At 40.4% G+C, this 20963-nt stretch overlaps 1 protein-coding gene and 2 long non-coding RNA genes across 10 annotated transcripts in view; 2 read left to right on the top strand and 1 right to left on the bottom strand.

The window, feature by feature from the left end:
* The first annotated feature begins 336 nt into the window (after nucleotides 1–336).
* Nucleotides 337–2043, top strand: LOC116620926. The gene is made up of 3 exons (XR_004297302.2): nucleotides 337–747; nucleotides 1508–1542; nucleotides 1931–2043. It is a non-coding gene; the product is annotated as an uncharacterized LOC116620926 (long non-coding RNA).
* Nucleotides 2044–4369: 2326 nt separating this feature from the next.
* Nucleotides 4370–15893, bottom strand: LOC116620927. Its single transcript, XR_004297303.2, has 2 exons — nucleotides 15577–15893; nucleotides 4370–4761 (listed from the first exon to the last, which is right to left on the bottom strand). It is a non-coding gene; the product is annotated as an uncharacterized LOC116620927 (long non-coding RNA).
* Nucleotides 10979–20963, top strand: part of LOC5516909 (myosin heavy chain, striated muscle) — a 25583-nt gene continuing 15598 nt past the window's right edge. For all 8 annotated transcript variants that reach the window (XR_004297299.2, XR_004297298.2, XM_032386902.2 and 5 more), the window contains exons 1-17: nucleotides 10979–11300; nucleotides 11497–11640; nucleotides 13737–13921; nucleotides 14230–14338; nucleotides 15086–15181; nucleotides 15597–15660; nucleotides 15889–15987; nucleotides 16421–16527; nucleotides 16820–16958; nucleotides 17196–17314; nucleotides 17532–18162; nucleotides 18594–18646; nucleotides 18825–19030; nucleotides 19111–19231; nucleotides 19329–19465; nucleotides 19900–20032; nucleotides 20520–20852. Coding sequence is in view for 6 of the 8 variants with exons in the window: in XM_032386902.2 (XP_032242793.2) it covers nucleotides 11115–11300; nucleotides 11497–11640; nucleotides 13737–13921; nucleotides 14230–14338; nucleotides 15086–15181; nucleotides 15597–15660; nucleotides 15889–15987; nucleotides 16421–16527; nucleotides 16820–16958; nucleotides 17196–17314; nucleotides 17532–18162; nucleotides 18594–18646; nucleotides 18825–19030; nucleotides 19111–19231; nucleotides 19329–19465; nucleotides 19900–20032; nucleotides 20520–20852 (2862 nt within the window). In the remaining 2 variants the exon portion in view is untranslated. The remainder of the gene's footprint in view (nucleotides 11301–11496; nucleotides 11641–13736; nucleotides 13922–14229; nucleotides 14339–15085; nucleotides 15182–15596; nucleotides 15661–15888; nucleotides 15988–16420; nucleotides 16528–16819; nucleotides 16959–17195; nucleotides 17315–17531; nucleotides 18163–18593; nucleotides 18647–18824; nucleotides 19031–19110; nucleotides 19232–19328; nucleotides 19466–19899; nucleotides 20033–20519; nucleotides 20853–20963) is intronic.

Here is a 20963-nt window from a genome sequence, read left to right as displayed (position 1 = left end):
TTACGAAAAAGTTTGACGAACGGTGTACGAAATGTTCTCTTGTTTATAATAATTGGCATGGCACTAGTAGTTATTTATGCTTGTTCGCCCTACTTTCTGTTTTGTTAAGACCCACGCTTCTTTTTAAATACTATTTGGTACTAATAGCCGCTATGCTCGTTAAGAGAACAAGTGTAAATTATGTACGCCCTACCCTATATTACTGGTTTTGGTGCTAATTAGAAAATTATGCAGTGTAAATCATTTACGCCCTTCTCTCTGCTTTCCTAAAACTCACGATTCAAGACGATCCTTATATTATGAGTAGAGTTATTCTCGTCAGAAGAGCAGATGCAAACTATGTGCACCATACTCTTTGCTTTTGTTAAAACCAACGGTTTTGCCATCATATAACTGGTTATGGTATTTACGGGTACTGCCTTCGTTAGAAGGACATGTAAATTATAAACGCCCCTTTCACTGCTTGCTGGAAAGTAGTACTTAATTATTGTGTTCAGATGAACCCACAAGTAATCGGCGATAAGGACTAGCTCTTTTTATCTCAATTTGGTGATAAAATGATTAATGATTTTATTTGGAATGTTTTGGGTGATTTAATATGATGAAATCTTTCCTTAACGAGTGTCAACTTTAGAACTGAATTTCCGATTTGAAAGGTTTCGGAAAAGTTACGTAAGAAAGAGGAAAGATTGGACGCTCTTCCATAAAATACTGAAAATGAAAATGGAAAACTATCTGCTAATATTGGTGAGTATAGCTTTGGTATAAATTTGAAATATATTAGACATTAAAAAGATTAGTTAGAAATAGTTGCATTGTTGCGTTTGGCCGCCCTTCAGTTCTCGGCAAGTACTCAACATATTGTGCGAAAATCATTCGGTTAGAAAAATCGTCGGAGTTACTGCTGAGAATAAGAACATAACTTGAAAATAATGGTTCTAGCTAAACTTCTTTTTCTGTTGCCTGATTTCTATTAAAGATTACTTGATCGACTTTTGAAAGTTTTTACATTATTTACGTCAGTCATATGGCTCTCTTTAAATAATGTAGCACCGCTCTACGGTAACCGAATAGGATGCGACTACGTCTATATGCGCGCATTTAAAAGTATTCTGTACGGATAATGTACAATCTTTTTCGTTATAAGAACGTCTAATTTTCACTTGGGGCTAGCCGTGCTTATTTTTGGAGGATTTTAAGGCTGAATATGCATGTTCTTTTAAAAATTTAATTTTAAGGCTGAATATGCATGTTCTTCTAAAAATTTCAACTATATAAAAAATAGATCCAATGAACTATTAGAAGAGAATTAACCATATTTGATTCTGTATTTTAGAACTCATAACACTAAAAAAAAACAATATTTGCTGCTATTTGAACCTCGGCATGTTCTTAAAATTTGGCTAAATCTCAGGCTGGACGTTTTTATATAAAACTAAGTCTATTTTGCGTTCCCAATATAATATGGGCCGAGCTGTTGAATTGATGAGAGAGTATTTCTCGGCAGGTTGTCGCGGTCTCAGTCAGCTTGTCATATTGCAGGTAACACAACACACTTAGCAGGGGGTAGGGTGGAGGCTAACATTATCCTCTGGCTACCTTCGGTCAGATCTACTCATTCGTCCAAAATGGCGGACACTCATGAGAAGGCGAAAACTTTTTAAAAGAAGTTGGCCTAGTACGAGCTAAGGGGAAAGGTCCCTAAACTTAATGAGACCACTTAGGCTAAGATCAATTTATCAGCCCTGCCTTATGAGGGGTAAGGTCAGTGTTACATACTCTTGGCAACAAAAATACAAAGCAAAATAGCCAATAAATTAAAAAAAAAAACAGAAAATACATCATTATTAGAATACATTATAGTTTTCCACTTTAGAAAAGTTGATTATCAAGTGTACATGTTCCTTGTTCCCTGTTTAATCTTTCAAAGAACACAATCCTACGAACATTGCACTGCGAAAACCGACTTCTCAATCAAGTCTGGATAGCTACTTCGGATATCCAGAGAAGGCGGTTGACGGCAACACTGAGGGACATTATATTAATGGTATGTCGTGCAGCGGCACCAAAGAAGAGACGAGCTCGTGGTGGAGGGCAGACTTACAGGCCGTCTATTTCATCTCGAGTCTGTTCATCGTAAACAGGTATCGTTACAATTCGACGCGCGCTAACGTGGACACCTTGACAGTTTGTGAAATGAAATAATCGACATTAAAAGGAGTGTTTGATCGACATTCAAAGAAGTGTTTGATCGACATTCAAAATAGTGTTTTGATCGACATTCAATGGAGTTTTAGATCGACATTCAAAATAGTGCTTTGATCGAAATTCAATGGAGTTTTTGATCGACATTTAAAGAACTGTTTGATCGACATTCAAAAGAGTGTTTGATCGACATTCAAAAGAGTTTTTGATCGACATTCAAAGGAGTGTTTTATCGACATTCAAAGGACTGTTTGATCGACATTCAAAGGACTGTTTGATCGACATTCAAAGGACTTTTCGATCGACACTCAAAGGAGTTTTTGATCGACATTCAAAGGACTGTTTGATCGACATTCAAAGAGTATTCGATCGACATTCAAAGAGTATTTGATCGACATTCAAATTGATCGACATTCAAATGAGTGTTTGATGGGCATTCAAAGAGTATTTGATCGACATTCAAAGGAGTGTCTTATCGAAATTCAAATAAGTTTTTGAAGAATATTCAAAGAAGTGTTTGATCGATATTTGAAGGAGCGATTGGTCTAAATACAAATGTGAACACATCATACAATTGTTTGTACAAATACATATATGTGTTTGTTTTGACATGAGAGACTGTTGTGGTGAGCGGCTGACCAACTTTGAGGTTCGCATCGGGAAAAACTTACAAAACAATGGCAACGACAACCCCAAATGTGGCTCGTTCTATACCATCCCCAGGAGGGCGGCTTGAACATCACGTGCCTCCCCCCATTGGTAGGCCGGTATGTGAATATCAGAATCCCCGGTCCTGAAAATGTGCTGTGTGAGGTGGAGGTGTACACTCTCCCTGAGAAAGGTAGGCCGTCATTTAAAGGCTAATGAGTAAAACCTGTCCATAATGCACTGCGTTTTAAAATACTTATTTGTCTGAGAACTGAATTGACGAAAACTTAGCTATTATTATTACGCTATTCTTCTTAAAAGTATTAAATAATGCAATGAAAGTGATTGTGTTTTTAAGGCCACCTTTTTTGTTTTTGTTTCGCGAACTAAGTTTGGGTTTGCGTAATAAAAAAACATTTACTTTTCTTTTACAAAAATGTTGTTAAACTCATATGTCAAGAGCACAATTTTTTCCACTATGATGTACAGTAGCCTCTGAAACTTTGACGCTACGCAACGATCACGTTCACAAACGGAGATTTTAAATGAAAACGCGGCTTCACTTTATTTTTTTTGTCTTCGTAGCAAGCATAAAAGGCTTGAAACAAGGATCTCTTATCATTTGAGCTTGCTAGGCAGCCTTATGTTATGTGTTTTTATTTCTATTCCTATCACTGAACTTGAATATTTGGCCCCGTACACCGCAAAACCAAGAATTCTAATCGGGTGACGCAATGTCTTCAAGACAACTTTTTGTATTTTTTTTATCTTTAGCGCTTGCTGGCAACATGTACTCAAGTGTGGATGGGTTTATGCTAGTCGGTCACGTTAGCACTTGCTGGCAACATGTACTCAAGTGTGGACGGGTTTATGCTAGTCGGTCACGTTAGCGCTTGCTGGCAACATGTACTCAAGTGTGGACGGGTTTATGCTAGTCGGTCACGTTAGCGCTTGCTGGCAATATGTACTCAAGTGTGGACGGATTTATGCTAGTCGGTCACGTTCTCAACATGACACAGAGTGGTCTATCCGTCTGGGAATGCTCCGTGTATTGTAGCGTCGTCCCTGGCTGCGTCTCGTTTAACTTCGAGAGTGTGGCGGGGCGATGTCAGCTCAGCAACGCTAGAAGGGCTGATGTGTCCAAGTTGGATTTTTACGCTCGAGCAGTTACTGGGAGAAAATGGAAATGACATAAGAATTTTAAAACTTGAAATATTTCCAAATGCAACATCGGCGCCGTTTATTATTTTACTTTGATTGTACCATATGAAATTTTTCCATACCCTGTGGAGGTCAGGACAGTTGCCCTCTTTAAAGCAGGGCCAAATGTAGCCTTGTACCCTGGCTGAGCGGCTTGTCGGTTAATGACGTCACTTTTGATTTGCCGCTCGCCATGACAAAGACAGCTTATCGCTTGACAAGAGGCCTGGGGACGAGGCTAGGGCAAATGGTCAGCGTGTATGAGGGGGTGGGGTGCTTATGCAAATTACAGCTTAGAGGCACATGGATCTCTACCTTTTTGTCGTTTCTCATATTTTATTTATTTGGACATAGCAAAACAAAATTGTAAATTCAAACAGTCTCTTGCATTAACGTCGGGACGAATGCCGCGGGTAACCAGTCCATCTCTCGTCACTCCCCGACCATGCAAGGGCAAGCAGACTTGAGAAACACCCCTGAAGCTTCCGTCTTTTTCTCTCGTCGTGACCCTTTGCGTACTTTCCACCGCTCTCATTACGTTACACCATCGCGCTCGCGTCACTTGGAAATGTCAACACCTTGTCGCGCGTCAGACCAACTTCATCTTTTGTAGAACCGTCCGTCCCTCTGGCGCTCCTCGTTGCGATCCTCGCAAGGCCACCAGAGTACGTCTCGCGTCTGGGCCAGCCATGACCAGTGTGTTGAGAACTGTTGTAACAAAAACTTACTTACACACAAACTAAAAACTTAATGAAAACCTACGCCATAGAATCGACTTGCATCCCACTTCTGATGCACCAAAATGTAACCGTCGGAATTTGACATTTACCGTGCGGTTACGAAAAATGTAGAAACAAATGAAATACTGAAAGCAAAACTATCGCATCTTTCTAGGGACGCTAACATTTACTACCGTTCAATTTACTCAGCGTCCATTGTCCTGTCAAATTTAGAGATTAATCTTCCTGGGAAATGGTAAAAGACGCTAACTTAAGTCAATTATCACTATCAAGCTATTGATACTAATCTAAAGGAATTTGAAACATATTGAAAGTAAATTCCTAAACGTGTACGGATCGAATTAGAATCACGTTTGAAAAAAAAAAAACGTAAAATACGTAAAACAATTATAATCGCAATCCAAAAATCGCGTACTTGAAATCTTTGCAAAATCTAAAATAACTCAATATACCACCCGGTCACATTAGCCTTTTATTCTGGACGCAGAGGAGCAGCAAAAGTAGCTGCCAAACAATGAACTGCGGGTTTTCTCATTTCTTAAAGGCAATGCAAGAGTTCAGAAAGTACACCAGTAATGAAATAACTACACAGTTTTTGGATTCGTGAGATAACACATTTTGTCTTCCCCGTCTCCGGTTGCAATGAGTAGCTTGTCTGAGCTGTTTACTGGAACCTCGCTGTTTACCAGAACCTCGCTGGCCTCTAAATAGAGAGACGCTCGAGGCTCTGGGACCAGGGTAGAAATTCCCTGCTAGCAGAGGCCTCTTTTCTCTATACAGAGAAAAGAGGCCTCTGCTAGCAGGGAAGGGTAGAAATAACACAACACTCTAACAATTGTGCGTTAGGTGGAGCTGGAGTGGAGAATGGGGTGGAGGCGGGGGTTTGAATCATTTGAATTAAAATTAATTAGAGAATTGTCACACCACACAGCAAGTAGCCTGTCACGTGGGAAGAGCTGTCAATCACTCGTGTGCGAGAGGGCATACCACATTTTTGGGTGAAAAATCCTTGGCATAATTATTTAATCTAAGTCTAGGAAACATTAACATTGCAGCTCTCAAAGGCCAGGATTTAGCCAATCGTAACCCATGGACGGATCGCGACAGATGGATTATCAAGTGCAACGACAATTTGCCATCTAATTCCACTGTTGGCGCATATGCGAGCGTCACTTCTACACAATAATTCCAATCTTTACTTTGCTCGACAGACGTGTTGCCTGGAAGAGGTCAAATCTATTGCGTTGGGACACTACCTTCAAGTAAATAATTTTTTTCTGTATTAACAGAGTCTGTGAGCGAACCAAAGAAAACATCTGCCGAACAGACGTCCACATCCCTTGTTTATACGTGACTCCAAGGCAATAACCATATAAGGGCATAGCAAGCTCGTGGTGACGTCAACCCAGGAATGCAGTGACGTCATGGCACAGGAAGTCCAAGTATGGCTTGCGTAAGGCAGATTGTTTTGTCTGTCTGCGACGGCACGAAATGATTATTGGGTAGTGAGATAACGTTACTTAGAGATCTTTGAGTGACGACTTATTCATTCAGCACTATGCAAAGTCTGTGTTAACACTGATGGGAGTCATTTGATGGGCGTTTCGAGGAAATGGGCCATTTACGCGCTACTCTAGGACTTGAAGAGCACCTCGGGCAGTGCAGCGAAAGCACAAAAATAGTGATTTCACGTTGTCTTTTTAACATTAGGGACCGACTATTTAATAATTTACAAAGAGCTACACCTGTATATTTTCCTGCTCAATATTTGTTCGCAGCAGATTTGGTTGCTCAATTCCCCCTATTTATATTTTCAGCCGCATACGAGACGCGCGGTGAGCTCTATCGAAAGCGTCTTGAAATCAGGCTTGATTCCCCGAGCCATCCTGACATTTCACTTCGCTATAGATTTTGGCGTGTTCGAGATTTTTTTGGTAATTTTGATACCGAACTCAAATAATTAAATGTCTGATCTGTCGACCGACGCATGACTTTTTGCTGCTGTTTATGTGAGCAGCGGTTGTTATATAAACACAATTTGCAGTTTAGAACGCACAACTCTGATAAAAAATACATATTTCGCTGCCATTTTCTCAGCATGTTCTTAGAATGTTCTTAGTGCGGTTGTAAAGACGAACTTTTAGACGTCACACTCTATTCTGCTAAATACCAGCAAAACTTACAGCCAACTTTCGCTATTACGGAGACCATGTCCAGGACATTTATTTAGTGTCCGTAACAGCCAGAATCCATATAAGCCCATAAACAGATGATAGTTTCCTAGGAGACTAAGGGGTAGAATAAACAAAGGATGAGCACCAGAAAATGCGGATAATCCCGAGCAAGGTTTATCTTCACTTGAACTCTGCACTTGAAACGAAGAGAGATCGCTTACAGGTGGAGTTCTATCTCTTTGCCCCGACCAGGATAGAGATAACTATCACCCTGCAGACGCCCCGCTATAAGCCCACATAAAAAACTTTGGTTTCTGGTCGCGATTTCTTTCTCGGGGGCATGCGGGTGGGCGGTTTTTATTTTTCTATTTTTTTTATTTTTATTTTCTTCTAACCTCAAAATTGGCTTTCCGTGTGGAAAAAAAATATTCCGTCCAATCACAGGCACTATTGCGACACTTTTTAGGGCAATAGAAGCAGGGTTTCCCGAACACAGCTTTCTGGATTCTTTTGTGGCGATGTGTGCGTGACACTAGGAGCGGACTATTCTTGTGGCGATGCGACGAGAGCGCGAAGAGCTCATTTAGCATTGTCCCCTCTTCCCCCCCCCCCCCCCCCCCCTTCAAAGAAATTTGTCCACCAAACAAAATAACCGCGAGGTTTTAAGATTCACTCTCGGTTTTCTAGCGTTAAGAGACGCCTGTGGAGGCGTCTTACATAAACATTATCGAGGACTATCGTTTCGTTCGAAATCTATTTAATGTCACCTGTATCGTTCTGTTATTTTTGATTGTCTCTTGCATATCAGGGCGCGCCTGCATGCTTGCTAACCAGCGAGCATTTGATGGCATTATTGTTAAAGAATTTCGATCAAATACTCCTTTATTATTGTTTATAATTGAAATTTACAAGGTTTGATTTGTAAGAACAACTTTAATAAACCAAAATGGTATTGTGTTAACACTAAACATGGATTTCTAGTCTTCGCTGAATTCTTCTAAAAAAAAAATCAAATGAATTTCGATAAAATAATCATTTTATTTCAATTATTCCACTTTCATTTAGAAAGTGGAATAAAAAAAACACTACACTATGCCTGACTTAGGGTTTTCTCTGGATTTGCGGGGTTTCCCCTTTTAATGGCTGTGTCAGACTAAAATATTCCTATAAGTGTTAATGCTTCAGCTATATAACCACTTTCTACAAAGTCATAAGCCCATTCTTCCTGTTTCACTTACGGGAGAAGATCCCAATCAAAACAGAGTGGTTTCCCGAGAACCAAGGTCTCGTAGAATTTCGTGAATTGATAAAGGATACCTCCATTAGCAGGGGATTCTGGATAACTCCTGCTGGTCGAAGATAGAAAAACTGAATAATGCCGAGAAGGCGCCTTCCTTCATATTGGCTGTAGCAAGAGCTGAAGGCTTTCAGACAATTGCATTTCAACTTTCATAGTTTTTTTATAAGATCAGTGAGTTTTTTTTTGGATACAGATAAATAGAATTGTAGAGAATATTTATTTACTTATTTGTAAATTTATTTGTCTTTATATCTCTTTGTTTTGGCATTTTTTATCTATTAAAAAAAATTGAATGTGTATATCAAAATAATACTATATTTCTCTATTATCTCTGTAACTTCCCGATCATCTCGAAATTAGCAAGTGAAATAAAATAAAATAAAATGTTAAAGCTCTTTTCTTTAAAAAATAAAATGCTTGTCGCCAAGTGAATAGCGAACAAAGTTCTCTTTAAAACACAAGAGATGGTATTTCCTTGATTACGCTTTTCTGTTTGAATCGAGGAAACATTTCACGCGAATCCCTTGAATGACAATCTCGGCCCCATTTGCTTTGTCCGTTATTCTACACCTGTCGCTTGCTTAAAATATTTGCATGCTAATTTTTTTCTAAAATAAAACCCTTTTTTAAAAGCAACACTTGAAAGGCCGGAAAAAATGAACAAGAGTGTTTGAGTGTCTTTGCGTGTGGGTCTGAGTGTGTGATCCGTAAATTAGCCAGGTGTTGTGTCTGCGAGTGAGAGGCATGCAGAAGGACTTGCTTTCTGCAGTAAGACATCCTCTTCTCTCATGATCACGGCAGATGTAATTCAGTCCGAGCGGGCCGAGCCGTGACAGGTGTCTCAGAGAGCGAGAGAAAGTCATACTATTGTTGATAAGAACGCCTTATTTTCATTTGAGGTTTGCCTTTCTCATATTTTGGAGAATCTTTAGGCTGAATTTTTTTTTGCGCAGCCTGAATACACACCAGATATTGTATATAAGATTATGATACCAATTAAGTATCAAAAAGAGAATAACACAATCTGATTTTGCATCTTCAGAACACATGCTCGAATTTGGTAAAATCGCAGGCTGACCGTTCTTATTAAAATAATATTCTTATTAAAAATAAAGTAAATAATGAAAAGATTGCATAAGAGGCGGAGTTGTCATAGTGTAAACGAAAAACCACACACGAAAATAGGCTTTGTTTTGTCTCGTACTGATTATGGTTCTGCTCAACCGGATGGGAGCAAAGAAAAACTTGTCTGCAACACCTAAGTAGAAATTCCCTACTAGCAGAGGCCTCTTGTCTCGTGTTTTCGATGGGCTAACGCTGGGCTAACGCCAGCCCAGCGAAATACAGAGATAATAGGCCTCTAGCAGGGAAAAGCTGTAACACTCATCTCCTAACTTTTATTTCAAATCATTTTCTATAAAAAAATGCATAGAAATTTCTACCTTACTCACATTAACGAGATCAATCGCTGGAACATATGGAAATGTTAGCTTACATCGACACCTTTTTTTCATTCCACCTAAAAATATCAGAAAAATTCTTATCAGCACAGTAGCACTGTGAATAACCCCAAATTTAGACACCATAGGGAACGCGATTTATTCACACCATGGTACCAAACCCGCAAGATGTACTTGCCAGTGAATTGAAGTAAAAATTAAACAAAACGCAACGTGATTTCTAAAAATCCTCGTGATCAAATTTAAAAGGACGGTTTTATCATTGAAGAGTGCTATTGGTATTGCGTTACTGCGACCATTTCTCTAGTCACGTTACGATACCGTGACACGATACATCGGTAAATAAAACTGTCCTTGACAAAATAACTCTCCCTCAGGTTCATATCGCGCTGAACAAATCCTAGAAAAGGGCGACGATTACATAGATCCGCGCTGTTAAATCCAAATAGACACGCGCCTCGTAGAAGCCTGACGGGAGCCCAGCTCGGTCACCGCTACTCGTAAAACCGTGTCAGGGTTGAAGTAATTATACGTGTCATTCTGATGCGATGTTTATTATGATACGGTTCGGTGACGGCCATCAGACCACTCTAATTCTGTCGCTAGCATCTTTTGATTCTCTCTTAAAGCACAATAAACTGCGCTAAGGGTCGGTTTGCATGGCCCACAGAAGCATTCAGCCGCGAGACAAGCGAGTAATTTCCTGATGGGAAGCGCCGGTCGTGAAACACACGTGCCTTGCTGCTACAAATCAAGATAACGCTCTAAATGCGGTACAATACACTCCACTTGTACTGTTGGGCAATTTATTGCTATTGGAAGTAATTTATTTGGACTGAATAAAATAATTTTGCGAAAAGACGGGACAGGGTCGTATTCTCGGGTATGTTTGAATGGATTTGATTTGGGCGATAAAAAGCGTTATGGGGGCATTTTATTTGTGCAATTTTCAGAAATTGTTCACATGCTGATAGTGTACAGCCTAGCGTTAAATCGGCCGATGAGAATCGGATCAGAACTGGGTACGCTGATTGGGCAGTGGGCCCAAGGTGTGGTAAAACAGTGATAATAGTGATTGTTTGGTCGACCTGATGCGGCAAACCGTGACAAAATAAATTCCGTCGATCTCGGGACAATGCGCTAAGTCAAACGAGAGCCAATCAGAGAGCGGGATCTTGACCGAAATACCTAGAGGTCGCGTCTGTTATGCGAACCGGGAGTGGCTTAGGGGGTTTATAGAGCGGGCTGGATCGTACTCAACACTAGCTCAGAGTGGCAAGCACCTTCTGCGGACACACTGAAGCTGCTAGCACGCTAAGCGACAACACTCGGTATTCTTCTCCAAATATATTTGTATTTCACTTGTGTTTAGAATAACTGTTTCAAGATGGAGTTCGATCCAAACGATCCGCTCGCGATTCTTCGCATCGACAAATCTCAAATCATGGCACAAGCCAAGGAGTTCGAATCCAAGAAATGGGTATGGATTCCCGATCCCAAGGAAGGGTACAAGGCTGCCGAAGTGAAGAGCACAAAGGGGGACAATTTTTTGGTGGAGACCAACGATGGCCAGGTCAGTACAGCATCCTGAACATCTTATAAACACACTGATACTACAACCCCAATATAGCACCAGGGGCCGGTAACCGTACCACCGGTGTTGTTATGAACTCTAAGACATAATAAAACATTGATGGAATTTATTCTGTTGACTGCTCTTTTGCGGTTGGGTTAGATAATCTAAGTATTTTTTTCTCTGTTTCTTGCAGGAGGTTGAAATCAATAAGAATGACACCGAACAGATGAATCCACCGAAATACGAGAAGACTGAGGATATGTCCAATCTCACATACTTGAATGAAGCTAGCGTTGTGCACAATTTAAAGCAACGTTACTTCTCCGGCTTGATTTATGTAAGTATCTGTCTATTGCCTGCACAACTAGCGATCGCTGAAACGCGTTTCGAAGCCTACTCGAGCGATATATATGTACCGGCACACAGCAGATTTGGAGTAGTTTTCGACCATACTAGAATTTACTACGAGTTCTCCAAGTCAAATTTTTGCGGTGATTAGCTTGTTGTGTTTATGCATACCTCAGCCTTAATGTACTGTTGATAATGGATTCGCGTTTAGTTATAGATGTTTTGAACCCCTTCTGCAAGTAATGCTATATTGCTGAAGAATTCAACGGTTAAGCAGTGAACAGAAATCGATCTCGCGAGGCCGAAATGTTTCCAAGTGTCAACAGTCTTCCTAATCTGTTTTTAGAATATTTGCACACACATATTTTGACGGTTAAGACTTACTCTGAATAACAATTCTTAAATGCATATTTAAGACCTGTGTAACTCAATAATTCAACACACGTAAGTTTTATAATCGCAGAAATTTCTTAAAGCTTTAAATCGCTTTTGGCCTGTTAACAGAGTGTCAGACATACTCCGGACTCGACTCTGAAATGGATTTTGTGTGCTCTGTGTTGTATCACTGACAAATCTTACGCTTCCACTCGCGTGCATTGAAATCCCGCATACGGCATACCAGCAGACAGTTCTACAGTTGTATACCGTGTATTATGAGCTATCGATAAAGCTTCACGTCACAGTGGAGGACAGATAATAAATTTAATACCACACTTGGATTAGCCAATCCAAACAGCAGTCGATGTGTAGATATCGCGAAACTCAATCCCCCTAAACCGACTACGAGTCCTTATATTATTCACAACCGGGCCTAGGACGAGATTTAGTCATGCCAAAATCTGTTTTTCAATCCGGGAGAACTCGACCATCAATGAGCCTATTATTCGAATTCACGGTTAATTAAATAATTTTCGTCTTTACAAAAGGTACTAGTAATGCTCTGCAACATGCTAATTGTTACTCCAGTATCCAGAACGGTAGGGCCAATATAACTTCACGCTTTTGACTCCTGTGATTCGTACATTAGCTAATTGAATAGAAAGAAGAGGGCTTTTCTCGGCGTGCTTTAGTGCTACAGATTCGCTGACAGCTTCAACAGAAATTCATCGCTCCCGACACAGGTCCTCTTTTGATAACTCGGTATTTCCACCATCACCATTGACCTCTATCTGCCATACCAAATATGGCAGTGATGAATGCCTTTTAAAAAGGCGGAGGATGTTTAGCAATGTTCTGATGGTTATGTCTGCTCTATATTCAGCTACAGTATAGTATTAACTCTGTAGACTTTTCAAGAAGGACTCAAAGAGAGCTTTAAGGGTTTTTTTAAGGTTTCTGTTTTAGTAGGCTGTGGCGAATAATAATTGGACAGGATGCCGTGTTGTTTTTAGGTAGAAATTAATTTCTTTTGTGAAGCTCGGCGTTTGGATCGTTCGCATGATTTAATGTTATGGTGATTACACTAAATAAACAGTTGTGATAATATTTAACGACAACAGAAATTATCACTCACTAAAAACCAGAACAGGTGCCAAAAAATTATCAGATTATGGCGACCTTACATTGAAAAAGCCCTAACAAGTTAGAGCTCATAAAAATTACCATTAGATTTAAGGAACGATGTCGTGAAGTATCGTTGCGAGTGTTCTAACAAGGGTTAAGCTCTTATCTAACAAACATATTTCCGTTATCTTTGATCTTTGTAATGAATCTAATAAGCGCAGTCATTTTTCACTTGACTTCACATTGTTGACGATAACTAAAGGCTGAGCGTTCTAGCGATGATGGGTCAACCCAACTAGGCTCTCATAAAAAGCTCCCTTGCAAAGGAGTAATAAAAAACATTCCCAAACGAAAAGCTTTCATGGTCAAGAAGCCAGTGCTGCTGTTTCCAATTCAAATATTTTTCCATTTTTAAGATTTTAGTGAAGTTTTGAATTTCCATGTTTTTATTCCAACATTTTAGCTTCTAAATGTGTCATATTTATTGATTGGCTGTTATTATTTTATTTATGTGTTTTTTTTCTTATCATCTGTGCATTCAGGCACTTATGGCAGACTAAATGAATACATTAATCTCCCCAGACATACTCCGGTCTCTTTTGTGTGGCTATCAACCCCTACCGCAGACTGCCCATCTATACCGACAAGATTGTGTTCGCTTACCGTGGCAAGCGTAAGACTGAGGCCCCACCTCACGTCTTCTGCATCTGTGACAATGCCTACCAGAACATGTTACAGGACCGTGAGAACCAGTCCATGTTGATCACGTAAGTTAGAAAAATGGTAGTGACAGGACAGAAATTTAGGCTGTGATGAGTAGGAGGGTTTTTTTTTGGTTTAAATTCTAAATACTTTTTTTACCAAGGTTGTGCCCAAGCTTTTGATTTTGGAAATACAAAAGAAATTTTGAAACTAGTTGCTAGGTTATGATTTTTTTTCTTTATTTCTAACAGTATGCAAACACAATTTTGTGTATCTCTGGAGCAGAGCCCTATAAAAACCAGCAAAAACAGCACAATTGGGGACAATGTTGGAACAAAGCTTTACTAATATTGCTTGTTGCTTTGATAAACAGTGGTGAGTCTGGAGCAGGAAAGACTGAGAACACAAAGAAGGTCATCCAGTACCTTGCCCATGTGTCTGGTGGAATCTCTAAAGCAGATGAGGAGCACAAGAAGCAAACGGTATAACTGATGTTCTTTTAAGTTAACATTACTGCATTGACTTTCACATAGCAGTGTTGTTCCTAAGGAATTTGTCTGCTGCTGGCAAAAAAAAATTGAGAAAAATAAAGTAAAATGTGTTCGTATGTCGACAGTTTTTAACTGTTTTTCAGCTAGAGAAATTTGGCAGCAGTTTGGATTGAGAGAACCCTGAAAAACTTATAATTTATATATAATGTTATGTATAATTGGTAATGTCCATTAAATTGAGTGAAAATTGGAACTAGCTGCTCACAAACATTAAAACAGGATTTATTATTCTTATTCAGCAAACTTTGTTCACAAATCTGTGAAGCAACAACATCTTTGCAGATCAAAATATTTTAATGGATTACTTGATAATGAATATGAATGCATTGTTACAAAGACAATATCTAAAGAAATGACCTACTTAACTTTAAAAATCAACACATTTCCAAGGGCTTTTGTTTTCAAAGACGTATTTTTTATGTAATATACCCCCAATGCTCTTTTTAATATCCTAAACTTTGCCTTTAATTTATTTTGTTTTGGTTACTAAAAAAATAGGTTGTAAAATGAACTATTTTTTCTCTTCAACTCGTAAAGCTTGGAGTGTGGATTATTCTGATTGTTTTTGGGGAATATAAATATTGCAATGCAGATAATTTTGTCCTAATTTTGTACAACATTTCCACTCTTTGCCAGATTGAATGTTTGTGGTAACTAGTGTTTTCTTGTGGTCCATAGGGAGGCTCCCTTGAAGACCAGGTCATCCAGACTAACCCTATCCTTGAGGCTTATGGAAATGCCAAAACCATCAGGAACAACAACTCCTCACGTTTCGTAAGTATGAAGTATTCAGTTATAGTTGCTGAAGTTTTTTTCCTCCCGTGAGTTATAAAAAAAACTTTTTTCTACTTAAAAACGATTTTCGAACTCGAATTCGGGTGTCCGAACTAAATCTTTTGAAATTCAAATACTTGATTGGCCAAAATAAACCTGAAGGCATTTTAAATTGTGATAATATAATGCGATAGTCCACAAAATACTGAAAATCGCACTAAAATCTAGAAATTTTTAGTCTAAAAATACCGCAGCCTCATTGTAAATGTGTTTTATTTTTTATATGTCTTTTGTTAGGAAAAGGACTGGACAACAAGGAACTCTAAACAAATTTGCATGCTTTTTTTTGTATCTTGTCTTGGTGATATTTTTGCAATTTTGACCTCTCTACTCACCTACTTTCTCATTTTAACAGGGAAAGTTCATTCGCTGCCACTTCGGCCCACAAGGAAAACTCGCAGGAGCCGATATTGAGTCTTGTAAGTTTAGCTTTATAAAACTTTTCCCTTTTCGTGAATGTCCGCCATTTTGCTTTTATCTGAAAGCGTTCTCTTGTCCACTCTCCTGCCCAAACCACAGGCATCCCACGCTTCTGGCACTTGGATTTTATGAGCGCTCTCCTTCTTTCCCTTTACCCCCAAAACACAGGCTTCCCAAGTTCCGGCATTAGGAACGGCTATCGTTATTTAAATTTGTTGTGTTTGCAGATCTGCTCGAGAAGTCCAGGGTAATCTACCAACAGGAAATTGAGAGGAATTACCACATCTTCTACCAGATCCTCTATGGTGCACCCAAGGACCTCCACGGTATTTATTAGAAATATGTTTAAATAATCGTCCAAATCAGAGTAGCCAAATTTAGTAAAAAATAGGGCTCAAAATTATGGAGACTGGAAATGTTCTTAATGATGGCTTAAATTTTAGTGTATACAAATATAATACCCCACGAATTATTAGAAAGAGAATTACACAAATAATCACTAGCAATAATATTTAAGGTTGTTTTATGAACACGATTTTAGAACGCATCAGACTAACAAAACAATACTTTACTGCGATCCGAGCCTCGGCATGCACTCAGCAAGGTTCTTGTATAAAAATAGAGTGTTTTCGCCAGGTCTTCTTTCTCGTTGACGAATAAATATCTTTGGTTTTACTTAAAGGAGTAAGAAGCCCCAGTAAAAGTTTCTGTTTGTATATGTAGCAAAGCTAATGGATATTTGTTATTTTACGTTGCAAGATCAACTTCTCCTCGAGAGCAACAAGACCGCCGACTACGCCTACACCGCGAAGGGATGTGAGCGTGCAGATGGTATCGACGACGTCGAGGAGTGGGCCAACACTGAGGTAAATGGTGCAAGACTGTCTTGAAAACCACAACAACTAAGCTCATGAAAGTCTTTTGATCCGACGTGCGTGAAAGCTAAGATTCACATATTTACCTCCAGCCATATGTTTAATTTATTGGTGATCCCCCTTTGGGTCTGTGCCCTACCTTTGGGGAATCCTGGATTCGCCCCTGGAGGATCATGGGTCTTAAACATCATAATCGGTGTCGGACACATCGCCTCAACCTCTCGATACATCCTTGAGAAGTTGACATGACAACTATAAGCTGAATTTGTTTATCGATATATAGTTGGCCGCCGACACCCTTGGTTTCACAGCGGAAGAGAAATTGTCCATGTACAAGATCTGCGCTGCTTGCCTTCATTGGGGAAACTCTAAGTTCAAGCAGAGGCCACGAGAGGAGCAGGCTGAAGTTGCTGACCCCAAGGGTAAATGACATTTCATTTTTATTGCCCTCCGTACAGCAACCTCGCCCTTATATCAAGACTTTTCGTGGGCTATGGTTTATTAGAGTATAAACGAGAGCTACCTTGTAAACACCCTAAATATTTGTTGTTCTCTTAGCCATTCGCCGGGTATATCATATCATAGAATTCTACGTTTAACCATGGCGCCAGACGGAAAATTTCAATATCATTCTGTTCTTATTACTTACCTTCCCACAGATCTCGACAAGACCTCCTTCTTGATGAAGCTGCCAGGCGCTGACTTTGTCAAGAACATCGTCAAGCCCAGGATCAAAGTCGGTCGTGAATACGTCAACCAGGGACGTAACCTGCAACAGGTACGAGCCGTCACGAATGCGATCGGCCCAGTTCCAATTGTTTCTCGGTGTGTTACCAACTCTTTCTTCATAAACCTATGATTTTGCATTAGAGCTGTAGACTTGCTCGATTGGTTTAATTCGCAATGTTGCGATCAGCGGGTTTGCTATTAACCCTGAAGAATATTTGAGCGAAATGTCAACAAAATAAGAATAACCCTTCGTTCGCTTATTCTAGGTGAACTACTCCATTGGAGCTCTGACCAAGTCCCTGTACGAGCGCATGTTCTTGTGGCTCGTCGACCGTGCCAACCAGACACTTATGACCAAGGACCGCCGTGCCTTCTTTATTGGTGTACTAGATATTGCTGGTTTCGAGATCTTCCAGTTCAACTCCTTCGAGCAGCTTTGTATCAACGTGACTAATGAGAAACTTCAGCAATTCTTTAACCATCACATGTTCATCCTGGAGCAGGAAGAGTACAAGAGGGAGGGAATCCACTGGGAGTTTATCGACTTCGGTCACGATCTCGAACCCACCATCAACCTGATCTTCGGAAAGGGTACCGGTATTTTCGCCATCCTGGAGGAGGAATGCATCGTCCCCAAGGCCACTGATCAGACCTTCCTGCAGAAGCTGAACAACACCCACGATGGAAAGTCAGCCAAGTTCGGAAAACCCAAGATCTCTGGCAAGAAGCAGGTCAACTACCACTTCGAAATCCATCACTATGCTGGTACTGTCGGCTACAATGTTGACAACTGGCTGGACAAGAACAAGGACCCTATCAATGAAGCTGTTGCTTCTCTGTTCGCCAAATCTGGTGATCCATTCATTTCCCACTTGTGGAAGGAGTACGCCACTGAGGGTAAGAAACCGTATAACACCTTGTCCAAAATGCAAGACTTTAACACGACTGCAATGACCCTTGTGATAGACATGCAACAGTTAGAAAATAGGGAGCTTATTCGAGGGAAAGTTAAAATTAAAACCCAAAGATTCGTTTCAATTAATCAAAATAAGCTTTTTCCCTTCCAATCACGTTAGAGACCACCCCCCCCCCCCCCCCGCTATACAGACATTTTTACGAAAGTTCCACCATCATGACCCTTAACCATTGTCCTCATAAATAAACATGTGACAACCTGAACTCTTAACCACCCGCAAATATAAGGGATGGTAGACCACCCTGCCCATCTCATTTTGTCTGGAAGATTTACTATTTTTGAATTTGCCTAACAAAAATTCCATTACGTTTTTACGATATCCATTGCAACTTTGAAACGTTTGCGTTTCCAGGGCACACCCGTGGTAAGGGAGGCTCCTTCCAGACCGTCAGCGCAAAGCATAAGGTAAGATATTTTAAGTTAATTTATAGTAGGTTTTACGATATAATAGCGAAAATTGTCGGTGAGCCGAAGACAAAAAGGGTTATCTTTTGTTTTTTTAATTGTTTTAATCGTTCTAAATTACTTTTCTAATATTTCCTAAAAGCGAGTCGTTATGAAAAATCCATTTCTCATCCTTTAGGAACAACTGCAGAGCTTGATGGACACCCTATACAGCACTTCTCCTCACTTTGTGCGTTGCATCATCCCCAACGAGTTGAAGAAGGCAGGAGTGATCGACACACCACTGGTTATCCACCAGCTGAGGTGTAACGGTGTGCTGGAGGGAATCCGTATCTGCCGCAAGGGCTTCCCCAACAGGATCCCCTTCCAAGAGTTCAAGCAGAGGTAAGCACTAAATATAATCAGGCTATTTGGGCCTTTTGGGACTTTGTTTGCACCACTCATTTCCTGCTATTTGCTCCCAGATACCAGATTCTCGCCCCCACTGCAGTGTCAGGTCAGTTCATGGATGGCAAAAAGGCCTGCGAAAAATTGCTTGCAGCTATCCAGCTTGAGGAGAACGAGTACAGGATTGGAACAACCAAGGTGAGCCTATAAAAAACGTTGAAATTACTCTTGTGTTCGAAGTTTCCTTTCACCTTTGAGGAATGCGTTACAAACGCGTGTTGCGTTATCTTCATAGGTGTTCTTCCGTGCTGGTGTGCTTGGTCACCTTGAGGACTTGCGTGACGATCGTCTCGCAAAGATCATCAGTATGTTCCAGGCCTACTGCAAGGGGTTCCTTATGCGCAAGGAATACCGCAAGATGTGCGACCAGAGGTAGGTAACACTATTGTTGGCTCGGTCCAGGCTCTTTACCGAGTTCTAATCCCGGTCCCTAAAGTTGGGGACTTTTGCTGACTCAGGTCTTTGGAATTGAATGAAATGCTCCAAGTGGATTGAACTTGTTTCTCCTGTGATTCCAGTATTTTGGGTAGAAAAAACGCGGTTTTTTTCTACTAACACCTAACTCACAATTTGAAGGGGGTGCTGATAAAAAACGCGTGTGCTATTCGTTAAAATATTAAGAAAGGTGATTATTAAGGAAGAAGGTTATGAAGTATTAAGTATTAGTAAGATTAGTGCTTCAGTTTGGAACTCAAAGAAATGTCAATACTGAATTGTCCAGACGAATGCCTTACTTTCTTCCATTAGCAAGTATTGAATTGTCCTATCTTTGCTTATTTACTAATCTAAAGTTGCGTGTAAAATAGGATCGGTATCTCAGTCATCCAGCGCAACGTCCGCAAGTACCTGTACCTCCGCAACTGGGCGTGGTGGAAGCTGTACACGAGGGTGAAGCCTTTGCTGCAGGTCGCCCGTGCGGACGAGGAAATGAAACAGAAGGTGGGTAGTAGTAGTAGTGGGATGTACTTTAGGACACGTTTCTTTAGGAAAGCCCATGGGGACAAGGCCAGTAGGCTGGGGTGGGAGGGGTACCTACTTTTTCCCCTTGTTGAGATATATAAAAATCTCGGAAAACCTAGTCAACGACTAAAGCCGAGAAGAATCAACTTGAGAATATAGCCAAGTGGCTAAGTGGAATTGCGGCTTCTATTGACAATCCAAAAACAGCCTACGTGCCTGTGACTTCGGGCTAAGAAATGATAGGGTAGAGAAGGTTTAATGGCCTGGTAGTTAACATGAATGAAACATGAAACGAGTAGTTGTCTGACGAGCACCAGACCTTTTTTGTCCTGCAGCATGTCTGTAGTATTTCTAGTTTGACTATTAGCTTGGCCACCTTTCATGGGCCATGCCCACACCAAAGACTTGTAGTAAAATTAGCCTATCATTGTTATCATACTTACTTATTCCCTTTTATCCATTTTAGGTCGAGCAGATGAAAGAAATCGAGGAGAAACTTGGCAAGGAGGAGGCTTTGAGAAAAGAACTGGAAGAGAAATACACCAAGTTGGTGGAGGAGAAGAACCTGCTCTTCCAAGACTTCCAGAGGGAACAAGACGCATGCGCGGACGCCGAGGAGAGGAATGCAGAGCTTGAGGGCAGGAAAGCCGACCTCGAGGCCCAGGTCAAAGACATGCTGGAGCAGCTCGAGGATGAGGAGGAAGCAAGTGCCGAGCTCTCATCCGTCAAGCACAAACTCGAGGGAGAAATCAGCGACCTTAAACAAGACATCGAGGAACTCGACGCTACCCTCAAAAAGGTTATTCATAGAAATCGGTGGGCTTAAGGAGTCCCTTTCTCTTCAGTACATCATGCCCAGAACTTTAAGTTTCGCGTCAATCAAGCTTTTAATTTGATAAATCTCGTTTAG

This window comes from Nematostella vectensis, chromosome 12 (genome assembly GCF_932526225.1).
Source record: "Nematostella vectensis chromosome 12, jaNemVect1.1, whole genome shotgun sequence".
Classification (NCBI taxonomy): domain Eukaryota; kingdom Metazoa; phylum Cnidaria; class Anthozoa; order Actiniaria; family Edwardsiidae; genus Nematostella; species Nematostella vectensis.
Note: the sequence above shows the minus strand (reverse complement) of the source record. Positions and strands in the feature narration are given on the sequence as shown.